Source organism: Rutidosis leptorrhynchoides, chromosome 10 (assembly GCF_046630445.1).
Source record: "Rutidosis leptorrhynchoides isolate AG116_Rl617_1_P2 chromosome 10, CSIRO_AGI_Rlap_v1, whole genome shotgun sequence".
In the NCBI taxonomy this organism is placed as follows: Eukaryota; Viridiplantae; Streptophyta; class Magnoliopsida; order Asterales; family Asteraceae; genus Rutidosis; species Rutidosis leptorrhynchoides.
Genome location: NC_092342.1, coordinates 89,092,161 through 89,105,993, shown reverse-complemented (window position 1 = coordinate 89,105,993; position 13,833 = coordinate 89,092,161). Strand labels below are relative to the sequence as shown.

Below are 13,833 nucleotides of genomic sequence, written 5' to 3'. Positions count from 1 at the left end.
GTTCCTTTATTTATGAATTACACAATTTACATCCTCTCGTTAAAAAGTGAATCGTGAAAATGGTCAATGAGGACTGAAAAATGAAAATGGCCCAATGCTATTTTCTAACAACGATTTGAGCACAAGATAGCCCAGTGGGCCCCTGATATCCTTGCAGGATCGTGGTTGCTATAGTAGAAGGTTTTTTCATGTTTGAGCGGGAGTTTTCCGACCCCATAATCGGATGTACGCAACCCAGCAGAATTACTCCCTAACTGTTTCCAATTCCTGGTTGTTCCAACCCTTCTCTGACCACAACAAAATATCGTGGTGGCTAGAGAAGGGTTGAAAAACCGAAGGAATCCTGTTAGGCCACTTCCTATCAATCGCCACCAACATCGCCACCCATCGCCACCCTGTGACGATTGTAGGCAGCAGCTCGCCAGAATCTTCGTCCGTGTTTTCTGCAACGGTGCTCTAACGATAGGAAGTGGGTCCCACAGCTTTTGCTTTTGAATGTTTAGCTTTTGAATGTTCTGTTTTTTACTCAAACGGTTTGATTTTATACCGTTTGATTTTTTACTCAAACGGTTTGATTTTAACACACTGAAGAACCCTAATTTTAACGAACTTGTGAAAGGAAGAGGGTTGAAGAGCGGGTTTAAGGGTTTTATCTAATGGATGTTCTCGGCTCCCATTTTGACCAGAATTGATACAGCATAGTTTTAAGGCTAGTTGACAAAAGTAGTTCTTCGATTATTTTAGGTGGTCAAATTTAATTTAATAGTAAGTTGATAACTTGGTATAAAGACACACCATAAGGCCGTTAAAAAAATAATAATAAAAAAAAAAAAAAAAAAAAAGACACCATAATGGGCAGAATATAATTCAAAGTTTTTGAGCATCCTCTTTTGTGGCTGTTTTTGAGATTTTCATTTGTACTTGGTAATGTTTATCCAGATCTTTGATTAATGTCGTTTGCTCATGTTTAATTAATGTAATGTTTATTTTTATTTATTAATTTAGTAATATTATTTATATATAATATTTGTATTTAAATAATAGTTTAAATAAGTTAAAATTAGATTGTGGAGTTTATGATAGGGAGAGATTAGTTAAAGGAACATTAAAGGTTTTTGTGTTATATGACACTGATGTGAAGGAGAAAAGTTTTGTTAAAGAAGTGAACGATAGGGAGTGGTCTTAGGCAACGTATATCAGAGTACGTGGTTGAATTACTCACCCTCCTGAATAATCCGAACAGGGAAAACCCTACCACTACAACTACGATCTGAGCAAGATCACAATTTCATTTAACAGAGTTCAATTTCATTTTCACAAAGTAACAAAACATTCATCCCTTTAGGGTTGGAAGAAGGGTAAAAAATGATAACTGAGATAGTCGGATTAAACTCACCATCCCCAAATAATGTGGACGGAGGAAACTCATCCGTTAAGCCATATTTTAAGATAGTTACTTCATTGAGTTGTTTATAATACCTGATTACTTAGCAAATACTACTACTACCTGCTTTCTATTATGAATCACTATCAGCAGCTAATGATCTGATACATTTTAGCCGCTATTTGTCAACATTATTTGGGGATGGCGAGTCTAATCCGAGTATCTTGTTATCGTTTATCTGGCTAGATGTTGATTAATACACCCTACGAGTAAATAAAACAATAATAGCCAAGGCCAATCATTGATTCAATTTTTATGCACGCTCAATTAAACGTTGCTTTATCAAGCGCAACTTCACCTGATGTTTAAAACAATCGATCAAAAAACAAGAAAACCATACAGACATTATTCCCCGAGTTTTATCGTTGTACTGAAAAACAAATTACTCATCACGTGCAACGTACGGCCTAACACAAATATAACTAATTACAGCCTAAAGTTGAAAAAGAAATTGGGCAAGAACCAAGTTGATTTAGGTAAGCTGATGAAAACAGATGGCCCCAAAACATTAATCATGAACTGAACATCTGTTTGAATTAACTGTGGGTAGTGAATATAAAAAAATATAAGCAAGCCTTCACAAACATCGATCTACGAAAACGTAATCACTGAGAAACAGCCACATTTTATGACCAAGATACCATCAAGAAAACTACTTAAAAGACAAGATGGCTTACTCAGTCATCATGAGTCAACAAAAAACATGAGTAAGAAAATGTTAAGAAGCAGGCTTGCGTTGTAAGACCAAATCATCAGCGGAGTAATAATCAGCAATGAGCCGATACATGTACGAAGGGTTGTGGCCCCCACTGCATCAACACACGATTGGTCAGAAAACAATAACCATATTACATTATTACGAACATCATGGTAGCAACATGGAAGTACAGAAAAATGTTCGCATGATAAAGGAGTTGGAATCTGAATTCTAGAGGTCACAAGATAGGTGGATTGGAAAACGGGTCAAAGCATGCAAGTTTTTGGCAAGGTCAAAATGGGTTTCATAGTGATGACCCACTTAACACTTTTTTTTTGTCAATTATGGATCCGAATTATACTTTCACAATATGTTCGTTATGTTCACAATAATAATCTATATCTTTTAATAAAATATATATTTGAGTTTTACGCAAGGTTGTAAAAGTCGCGAGTCGGGGACGCATCGGTCGAGACCTAAAAAGGACGCGTCGGCAGAGTCGGGGACGCATCGGTCGTTGACCAACGTTGACTTTATTAAAAATTTCTTAAAATATATATTTATATATGTATAAAATAGTTGATTCTGTACCATAAATTTCTTAAATAAGAACTTTGAATTTAAATACAATCAAACTTCAAACTCAATTAATGTTACCGAGTACATAATCAGTAAGGACACAGAGAAAAATGTGGCCCAAAAAATGAAAACAAACCCTAATTTTAAAACATATCACATCTTGACGGAAATTTGACTGATTTTGACCGTTTTTGACCAACTTTGACCGTGTTTGACAGACTTTGACCGAACTTTTAGCTTTGACCGTCTTTTGAGTCGTTTTCAAAAGAAACGGGACGGAGAACCCAAAAAACGATGCATCGGCCGACGCGTCGGTCAAGTCGGCCGACTTTTACAACACTGGTTTTACGAGGTTAGTATGCATTGGAAATGGAAATGAACTTTAAAAGACTTTCAACCTGTTCAACCCAAACCTCTAAAAGATCATTTTTTAATTGGCCCGTTTCAAACCATTCACGCATGGATTGGTACGTATTTCCAGCTTTAGTGGTTTGGAAAACCATTCAGATTCGGTGTCTCAAGCTGATTGCAATATGAGGATGTAGATTTTAATGAACTAAATGACATTTCAAAATCATGTAATCATTTAAAATAAAGTTAAAAGTAAACTTACGTGTCGGTAATAAATAGACTAACAAGCTTTGGTGGCACATAGTCGAATGCAGGGTTCACCACATGAAGAAGAGGGGAGCCAGTGCCTGTAGCTGAATCCATACAGTCCGAAAACTCCCCAAAATCCAATAAATCAGACGGGGTCTTAAGTTCATTCAATAACACTTCTGGTTTATGAGGATACAGGGGACACAACTGTCATAAAATCCAACATCACTAAATCAGAGCCCATTACTATAATTTCTTTATTCATATGGGAATTGTTAGATATACAAGTACAAAAAAAAAAAAAATCTGGCCCATTTGACCTGTTTAACAAATCGCCTTTTCAGTTTAAAACCCGTCCCATTTGACCCGTCTACAAAACCTGACCCGTTACCCAATCCGACCTTTTTGACTCCGTTTAAAAACTGACCCATTTGACCCATTTTGACCCAAAACCAATTTGACCTGTTTAACAAATCACCTTTTCAGTTTAAAACCCGTCCCGTTTGACCCGTCTAAAAAAATCTGACCCGTTTCAACCGGCTACCCAACCTGACCCATTTGGATCCGTTTTAAAATCTGACCCGTTTGATCCATAACCCATTTCAACCCAAAACCATTTTGACCTATTACCCAAACTGACCCGTTTTCCAGGTATAATATATTATTGACTATGGATACATGCCTACCTTATGGATGCCAGCAAGAACAACAAAAGGAACTGCATGTCTTTGAGCAGCTAAGGCAACCATATTCAAACCAACAGGTGCAATTACTCCGCCGTTTGCCATGACGGCATGAGCCCCAACAATAACCTATTTACAAATTTATCATCAAACTCAAAGTTACAAGACTATTTGTTTGATGTTCGTGATAAAGAAATTATTGTGTTTTTTGCATACCATGTTCACACGAGAAATCATTGCAAATACAGCTGAATCAGTAATAACAGTTGTTTGTAGTCCCCTATCGACCAATTCCTTAGCAAGAATATGCCCTTCGTACCTATTTGTTATCTCAAATGTAAATAGCATATTAACAGAAAAGCGCAAAATGGATATTACATTTCTAACTTCTTAAAAAACTTCATAAGATGAAAATAACATAATGACCTTGGAGCACCTTCTGCTACAAAAACTCTAAATGATCTCTTTTTCTCCTTTGCAGCACAAAGAAATTCGATGACAGTTCTTGAACTTCCTAAAGTCAATATGACCTCACTGTATATATTATTCAATGTTAGAATCGAAATAATATATGTAAATTTTAAGACCAATACTTAAATTACTGCCTTTTGGGTTAGTCTATTTCATTATCTTTATGTCTTCTTGATCTTCACTGTACTATTTTACAGCACATCATTTGTACTATTTCACACATAACCTCTTTTTAACTTGTTTAAAATAGCAAGAAACAGAAAACTATAACCAAGTCAAAGTTGCGTATACAAGTCAAAGTTGCGTATACAAGTCAAAGAAAAGACATATAGGTTCGTAACATATTACTGTATTAATTCTTTTAAGAAAGTTATAGAGAGAATACTTATGATGAATATGCTCGACTGCTTGCTCAGCTATCAGCTCATGACAAGTGGTAATATCTTGAATAAGTTCATTAACTGCCTCAATAACATTATGCTTTAGCTTTCTACTGCTTGAATTTTTATCCGCGGCTGTGGTATAATAAAAACACAACCATCAACAAATTAAACGTATACAACTTAAGGACATAATCTATAATTAACTAACATTTGGTTTTTTCTTCAGAATCATCTGCAGAAGAACAAGAATGATGAATTGCAGCAGAATGAGGCACGTCATCTAAAACAGCCTGCAACGATGGAGCTCTGAGAGCGTTTCGAGCAGCCGCAGCAACAGAAGCCGCCGATAAAACCGGATAATCGTCTCGTTCGCCATCGTTTTCATCATCACTAACAACCGATAAACTCAACCCACCAATCGCAGATGTTGTAAGCGAAACATCCTCTTCCCTAATTATATGTAATACACGCCTCACAATATTGCCAACAGCAACTTCTACAAACACATTTCAAACAAAACTTTACACAACACATCGAAGACTTACAATTAAACCAACTTTTTATCACATTAAACAATTTCAACAAATGGTAAACAAAACACGTAACAAATTCTACTGTATTTAGCATGTTCAAACAGTAATCCGTGTGCAATAAACGTTTGATTCCTTCTATTGAATATACCCAGTGACCTCATCATGTAAAGGCCAAATTGCCCAAAAAGGTAACATAAAAGTCTCAAATTTCCAATAAAGGGTATATCGTTTTTTTTCTTTACCCAAAAGGGTGTCTAAAAAGGATCCTGATTTGAATAAAATACCAATAAAGGTAATATCCATCCACATGTGCTTACACTTAGACGCCACCTCATCGAATCTTATGAGGTGGCACCACGTCATCAAACTTTCCGGTGCCACGTAATCGAATTTTTCAGCCAAAATTTTCCAGCGAATTTTGTCTGGCAAAAATTCCAGTTTTCCGGCGACCACCTCATCGAAAAGATGATGACGTGGCGCCACCTCATCAGATTCAATGAGGTGGCGTCTATGTGGAAGCACATGTGGATGGATATTACCTTTATTGGTATATATTATTCAAATCAGAATTCTTTTCACGCACTAAATTCAACTCAGACACTCTTTTAGGCAAAGAAAAAAACGATATAACCTTTATTGGGAAATATTGACTTTCATGTTACCTTTTTAGGCAATAGGCAAATTGCCCTCATGTAAACAGTAATTTGCCCTCATGTAAACAGTAATTTCACTATGTATGTAATGCTGACAAAGGCAGCCATCAAGCCGCCACATCATACTAACCGCAACAACATCAGTTCAACAATTTTTACCAGTTATAAGAGCTCAGATATATATACAGTAACACCATCAAGAAGTTTATAATAAGGATAAGCAACTGGCACTTTGGTTAAGCTATTGATTTGATATGAAGTACTGTAAATATTTATTTATTTAGTTAATTAATATAAATAAAATAATAAAAAAGAAACTAACCAACGGGATTAGCAGCAACAAGTTTTTCACCAATAGCTTTAATGGCGTCAACAAGAGCAGCAGCTTGATTAGTATTAGGAAGACGCTGTTGCGAAATCACTGTACGGAGAAGCTCAGCAGTGAGCCTTGCTGTGGCTTTTGAGCCCTCAATTTTACTGCAACAATATGCATACAAACTAAAATCAATACATACATATACATATATTATATATAATAATATCAACAGTTGTATAATTTGTTGCAGATTTAAATTAGTACCGAAAAGTAGTACTCACCGTTTTTTAAGCTTGTTAAGGAAATCATTAACAAGTGCGTGTGTGTCCGGCATGATATCAATTAATTAATTAACAATTGAAATTAATTAATTATGTACCTGCAGATTGAAATTAGGGATTTTAGGATTTTAGGGTTACAGTAAGCGAAAAGCGCTAGCTGAGGGGAATATATAAAATTACAAACTTACAGTTATCGGATTTTTAAGAAACTAGAATTTTTATACGTATTATATACGGAGTAATGATATATATCGGATTTTTAACATTAACATATATATTTACATTTATGAGTCAAAAATTAAATAATTATTATTACATAAATTACCTGGCTCCTGGCTTATATTATAGTACCAAAGAAAGTAATTTGATTGAGACTTGAGAATTAAACAAATTATCAAAGGTTTAGATAGTTGGAGGCAACAATCCACACCATCGTAGCCTTCTTTGATTAGATTAAGTATAATGAAGAGGCACGCAATTCACAGCACGAACTTCTGTAAGCACGGGATACACTTGCGCAAAAGAGTGAATTTATTATGCGTCAATCACCAAAATACCCATTTTTTTGGTCTTTTCTGAGCTGGTACCCAAAAAAAAAAAAACCTTGACAAAATGCCCGCGCAAGGCGCAAGAGACCTTGCGACCTTGCGACTTGCGTCCTTGCGCCTTGCGTCCTTGTGTTAAAAAATTAGGTCAAATATAGAAATCAGACACCACATACACACACACACCCCGACACTCAGCTCTTGCGACCACTTTGCGACCGACGGCGATTACAAAGAACCTTGCACTTGCGACCCCCTTGCGCCTGCACCTTACGTCATATCGCCAACGCAAGAGTAGTCTTGCGTCATCAGTAATTAGGCGCAAGGACGCAAGACCAACCTTGCGCTTGGTTACTGATGACGTAACACGCAAGGTTTGAACCTTGCGTGTTTGTTTACGGGACGCAAGGTTTGTCCTTGGGTCCTTGCGCCGTCAGCTAACGTCTTATGGTCAACGCAAGAGTAGTCTTGCGTCATCATTTACGAGGCGCAAGGTTGGTCTTGCGTCCTTGCGCCTCGATGTGATGAGGACGCAAGATTTATCTTGCGTCCTTGCGCCTTTGGATTTAACTGAGGTTTTATTTTGAAAACTGTAGTTAATTATGTAATTTGTGTATAAAACTGTAAATGTTGTAAACTGTGAACAGGTCCGTAACTGTATTTTTGAAGGCGCAAAGGTGTGTAATCAGACCTTGCGTCACGTAATAGCCGTAGACGCAAGGTCCTTCTTGCGGCCTTGCGCCTCGTATTTAGAAGCAGGCGCAAGGTGATTCTTGCGTCTTTGCGCCTTTTTATTAAGCAGGCGCAAGGTTCTTCTTGCGTCCTTGCGCCTATTTTTGAAACATACGCAAGGTTCATCTTGCGACCTTGCGCCACAAAATTTTTATTATTCTTGTAACACTAGCTTGTGCATTCAATATTATAACATATGAAGTAACACACGAAACCACATCATAAAATACTAATTAAAAAATATTACAACAATGGAAGACATCACACCTTAATTTGTTCCTGAAAATAAACGTATTCTAGGAACTAATTACTACCTAAATTGTACGTTGGATAAAACTGAGATTGATAAGCTTGAGATGGTTCGACTGTCTCTTTCGCCTTCGAGGTTGTGTTTCTTGCCCGTTGAGAAGTTGATTCACCTGTTCGGTCATAAGCAGCTGGGCATGTTGATCGAGAATGACCTGGTTCTTTGCAACGACTACAAGTTCTTACTTTTTTTTGAAGTTTCTTCACCTTTTGAAGGAATGCGTTTTTTACCTTTAGGACGTCCAGGTTGTCTTTTCTTTAGAACTGGGAGGTGTACAAGTTGCAAAATTCCGGGAACCGGATCCGACCATTCAGACCGATGGGGGAGAGGAAGAATGTGTTCGGAATACGTATTTATGTATGTTTGAGTGCTGAACCAATGTGATACATAACAACTAATATCCTCCACTCCGAAGTGTCGTGCTGATGCAATCACATGACCGCAGGGTATGCCTGATAATTGCCATTGACCACATGAACAAGTTCTATCTTGTAGATTAACCAACCCATTTTTTCGTCCATCATGTACCTCTATTAGATCATTTGTCGAGTGGAAATGCTCGCCATCTTCTTGATTTGTCCGTCCTCTTAGCTAGCTTACGTTCAACATATGGAGTAACCGGTGAAGTAAGACTAACTGATTTGTTGCGATGTTTGAAATACCAATCCTGTATTGAACAACGAAAAAATTCGAACAACATGCAAACGGGTAGTTTACGAGCATGTCTTGATAGAGAGTTTATAGACTCTACACTGTTGCTTGTAAGGTATGAATACCTAATATGAGTAGATTGACTTCTGGACCATCTATTGATACCATCCTCACATAGAACTTTATAAGACGCTTTCAATCTCCTTCGAAATACATCCAGATGATCATGAAAATCCGACGCACGGTACGCCTTAACCATTTTCCAAAAGTGCCATTCGAAGAATTTCATCTTGTTGGATTTAGTTTTGATGTTCATGAATAAATGACGTGCACAATGAGCGTGAAACGCTTCCGGAAACACGTTTGCAATGCCGTGTGCTATTGAAGCAGCACGATCAGAAATAAAAGTAATCTCTGACATACGATCAACCATACCATAACTCATTAAATGATCTCTTAGGTTACCAAAAAACCATGACCAAACACTGTTTGTCTCGCCTTCACCAATTCCATAAGCCAATGGCAAAATTCCATTATTGCCATCCATCGCAACAGCAACTAAATTAGTACCCAGGTACCCACCCTTTAAATGTGCAGCATCGACGATGATTATCGGGCGGACATGTTGCACAAATGATCGAATCTGCATGAAATTTTCACAGTAAATCAAATATTATTAATAAAGACCTCATACACCATACGCAAGGCGCAAGGTTTTTATTGCGTCATTGCGTATTAGTTGGCGCAAGGTGACCCTTGCGCCTTTGCGTATGGTGTACATATTAAAAGGTGGTTTTTGCTAAAATATATTTACTTACAACTACTCCAATGGACATGTAACACATCACAAATTTATTTTCTTTATCGGTAACCAAATTGGTGATGGTCCCCGGGTTGTGGATCTTAAGGTTATGAAGGTAAATGAGAAGCATTCTAAAGGAGTCATCACTACTGCCACGTAACATCTCTATTGCTTGACACTTGGCCCTCCATGCTTGATTGTATGATACGCTCACTCTAAACCGATTAGCTACATCATCACGTATATCTTTTGGTTTATACTCTCGATTAGCAGCCTTGAACGAATCCATAAGAATACTACTCAACACCTTTTTAGTAGCATGTTTATTGTTTCCCATAATTTGTGTGCGTGAGCAAGTGTGTACGTCATGCAACTTTTTAACCATAAAGTTTTCAGTGTGTCTTATTTTGTATGCACTACATTTCCACTCACAATTTGGCAACACACATTTAGCGGTGTACCGAGATTTGTCTGACTTTACAGGCTTTATTTGAAAGTTTTCTTCAAGGCATTTTGTAAATAGCTGGTTTAGGAATTCTTCCTTGTTCGAAAATGTTTGACGAACTTTGACCAAATCAGATACCTGATACGTGGTTGGAATTGGGGTCGTAAATTCTGGGTTTTCTTCATCTTGCTGACTGTGTAGAGTTGGCATATTCCAGAATACATCTTGTTTTTCTTCATCTTCTTCATCTTCATCTTCCTCGTCACTTGCTTCATCCGATTCACTAGACCCAACAACAGGTATAAACGGGTTCTCTATTTTTTTTATTTTACACACGTTCTCGGCGCCATGGTTGAAGAAGTCAAATTCTTCTGTGTTTGGAGGTGGTATTTCAGCCTGTTTTTCTTCCGAATAGTGTGTTTCGAGGTTTGTTTCGGAATTGTGTATTTCATCCTGTTCTTTTTGCAGATGGTGAGTTTGTTTGTTTGGTTGAGACTCGAGAATCCGGAGGTTTTGTTGGAGATGGTGTGTTTGTGGATTTTGTTGGGGCTGGTGTGTTTGTGAATTTTGTCCGGGTTGAAGCATTCTAACTTTGTCGACAACATAAATATCAATAGGCTCGTTTGTGACAGCGTGTTTTAAAAACTCAAAAAAATCTTCATGATCATCAGTAATATCAAAAATATGATTATTATCAATATATCTTAGCGAAACAGGTGCATTAGGTGGCAATTCAATTTTTTTGAGAATTTTCCTTAACAATACTCTTCGATTTATTGGTTTTTGTGGAGCAAGTGGTAGTTTTAATCTGGTTCTAAAACAGTCAAGAGGCAGATACATAGGTATGTTGTTAACAAATTCAAAATTACCCCCACAACATACATGAACAACAAATGCTTCATCATTACTACAGCTCATTAAGACACAAATTAGTGAAAAAATAGATAAAAGTTGGTACCTTAACGATGCTCTAATGACTTGATCTTTTTGAAAATGAAGTAAAATAAAATTATTAATCTGGAGTTCTAGCCTCATTAAATAGACAGGTACATAATCTTATCCGTAAAGGTACAAAGAATCCAAAAAAATCTTATCCAGAAATCAGGAAAAATCCATTCTGATAAGGCGCAAGGTGCAAGGACGCAAGGACGCAAGCCCTTATCATTGCGCCTTGCGTTTACACGCAAAGGCGCAAGCCGCAAGGTCGCAAGGTCTAAAGATACTTGCGCCTTGCGCGGGCAAATTCTCAAAAAAAAAAAAAAGGAGGTTCCAGCTCAGAAAAGGCCAAAAAAATGGGTATTTTGGTGATTGACCCATTTATTATTGGGCTGAACAATACAAAACTTTAAGCCCAATCTAACATTTTCGCATTTTATTATATGGGAAGTTTGATTTTAGGGTTAGGCTACAAAATAGCTATATAACTTTATTATTATTTTAATGTAGGTTATATACTCAGAAAAATATCAGTGTAAGTTATATACTTTCAAAAAGTGTTCTAATGTAGGCTACATGGTGACCGGTTACTCGCGTGTGCAGTCCCTGAAGCTGATGGACGTTAACAAAGTTGAGATTTAGGATACAATTTCTTCATAAAGTTGTTCTAATTCCATCACCTAACACTCGATAACTAAAATCAAGACCTAAATGTTCGAGAAACGATCCAATTGAATTGTTGACCGTAATCTCATAAACTTCGACTTTTCAATCTGATATTCCGAGATAAATTTTAACACGATCTGATACAACACGAAGCTTGAAGGAGTAATCGAAACCTGTAACTCTAATCAATTTGATCTATGAATGCTTCTTGTTAATGTCTGTTAGCTTTATGGACTGCACAGGCGGGTATTCAGTCATCAATAGCCTACATTAGAACACTTTTTGAAAGTATATAACATACACTCGTATTTTTCTGGGTGTATAGCCTACATTGGAACAAAAATAAAAGTATATAGCTATTTGGTAGCCATAACCCTTGATTTTAATCACCACTTCATAGTTCTATTTAGACGTCTTCCAGATTCATGTAAGACACCGCGTGAAGTGGGGTTCAATTGATGGTCCGAGACACCATGTTGATCGTGTTCGTTATAACTACTTAACAACCAACAGTGCAGAGTCCATGAACGCACTGTCGGTTCATGCAAGGGAGCCCCCCTGTTACAATGCTACTTGAGTTTTTTAGAGCATCGGTACAACAATGGTTTTAGGAACATTGAAACATTGTTGCTGCTTAAACAACACCTGTCAGACCATATGCTAAAGCACAATTTGGGTGAAAGAAATAATAGGTCTCGAGTTTGGATGGTTAAAATGTCATCACAAACTATCTTAGGGATAATGGATGGAAAAAATGATGGGACTGTCAATTTAGAAACAAGAACTTGTAGACGGAAACAATGGCAGTTTGTCCAGACTACACTGTGGGCACATAATGGCAGTGGCAAGATATTTCAACCTACGTGACGTTACTGGTCACGTAAAGAGTTACCACAGAGACATACCACGCTGCATACGAAGAGTGTATTTACCCACTAGACCATAATTCTGAATAGGTGGATCCAGGGAACCTTGAATCTGTCAGTGCACCAACACTTGCTAAAAGACAAGATGGTAGCCCAAAATGGGAATACGCGTATTCCCTCGAAAGGAAAAGAGAGTATAAACATCTTAGAGACACTGTAGTCGTTGCTTGGAACCTGATCATAGTAGATCGATTTGCCCGACTAGCTATGACCTATTAACTTAACCAACTCAAATAGAGAAGCCAATGGTAAAATCAAGCAGGAAGGGTAAAGAAAAAACGTCAACTTCAACCCCAACCCAATATTACTGAACTCATAATTTGTGTGATGAATAAAGTTACAACGATATGAGTTACTTCGTTGTGTGTCGTTGTAACAACCCAAACCAAACCACGAACGACCCGCGTTAAAATCTCAAAATAAATTTTTTTTTTTGCTGGGACAGCATATGGCGCGGCGCGCCATATGGCCGCGCGGTGCGCCAAACTGGTCTGTCCCAAAAGTCATGAAATGCGAAAATGATCGGCCACTTCCTGACATAATTAGACAATACGCTTTTAACAACATATTCAAACATGCAAAACTAACACAATTCAAACATAAATTAAGTTTTACAAAGCGGGGCCCACTTTGGCCGTTTTACGAGTTTAATACATAACGTGAGTTTCGACCACCAAAAAGTTTAAGTACCAAATGACACGATGAGCATAGTGTTTGGGATTAAACTACCCAAGTCATGGTCAAAATCCAAAAGCTAACACATCCAAGAGGCGTCCCTTAACAAGCGGGATCTCTAATCCAACCGTATGCCCTTACCCTTATCCACGCCGGAACCTATAAAATGGTAAATAACGAGAGGGTAAGCTAACACTGAGTGAGTAGAATAAATATATACATGCATATAAGACTTACCTACTCGCATCCACGATATCATATAACGCATACAAACGCATAACGCCTCAATAAACAAGCTAGTACCATCAAATCGTACAACTAGCAACATCAATAGCATAATATTCATAATAATAATTTAATGCTAACGTCAACTGAAATGACCCGTTCATATACATTATAAACGATTCACAATAGTTGATTACATTGCGAGGTATTTGACCTCTATATGATACATTTTACAAACATTGCATTCGTTTTTAAAAGACAAAATTTCTTTACATCGAAAATT

At 37.2% G+C, this 13,833-nt stretch overlaps 1 protein-coding gene across 1 annotated transcript; it reads right to left on the bottom strand.

The window, feature by feature from the left end:
* Positions 1-1,959: 1,959 nt before the first annotated feature.
* Positions 1,960-7,096, bottom strand: LOC139871981 (uncharacterized). Its single transcript, XM_071859753.1, has 10 exons — positions 6,966-7,096; positions 6,641-6,738; positions 6,366-6,520; positions 5,066-5,353; positions 4,860-4,989; positions 4,430-4,537; positions 4,220-4,322; positions 4,007-4,132; positions 3,334-3,527; positions 1,960-2,253 (listed from the first exon to the last, which is right to left on the bottom strand). Exons 2-10 carry the CDS (start codon positions 6,691-6,693, stop codon positions 2,163-2,165), a joined length of 1,248 nt encoding a protein of 415 aa, XP_071715854.1. The 5' UTR covers positions 6,694-6,738; positions 6,966-7,096; the 3' UTR covers positions 1,960-2,162.
* Positions 7,097-13,833: the final 6,737 nt, after the last annotated feature.

What these genes read in the sequence shown, in the direction of transcription:
- LOC139871981 (XM_071859753.1), bottom strand. Translation starts at nt 6,693, where the DNA reads ATGCCGGACACACACGCACTTGTTAATGATTTCCTTAACAAGCTTAAA. An exon ending in TTCTTGCTGGCATCCATAAG is followed by an intron (nt 3,528 to 4,006) that starts GTAGGCATGTAT and finishes ATTTTATGACAG; the next exon opens with TTGTGTCCCCTGTATCCTCA. An exon ending in AGTCTATTTATTACCGACAC is followed by an intron (nt 2,254 to 3,333) that starts GTAAGTTTACTT and finishes GTGTTGATGCAG; the next exon opens with TGGGGGCCACAACCCTTCGT.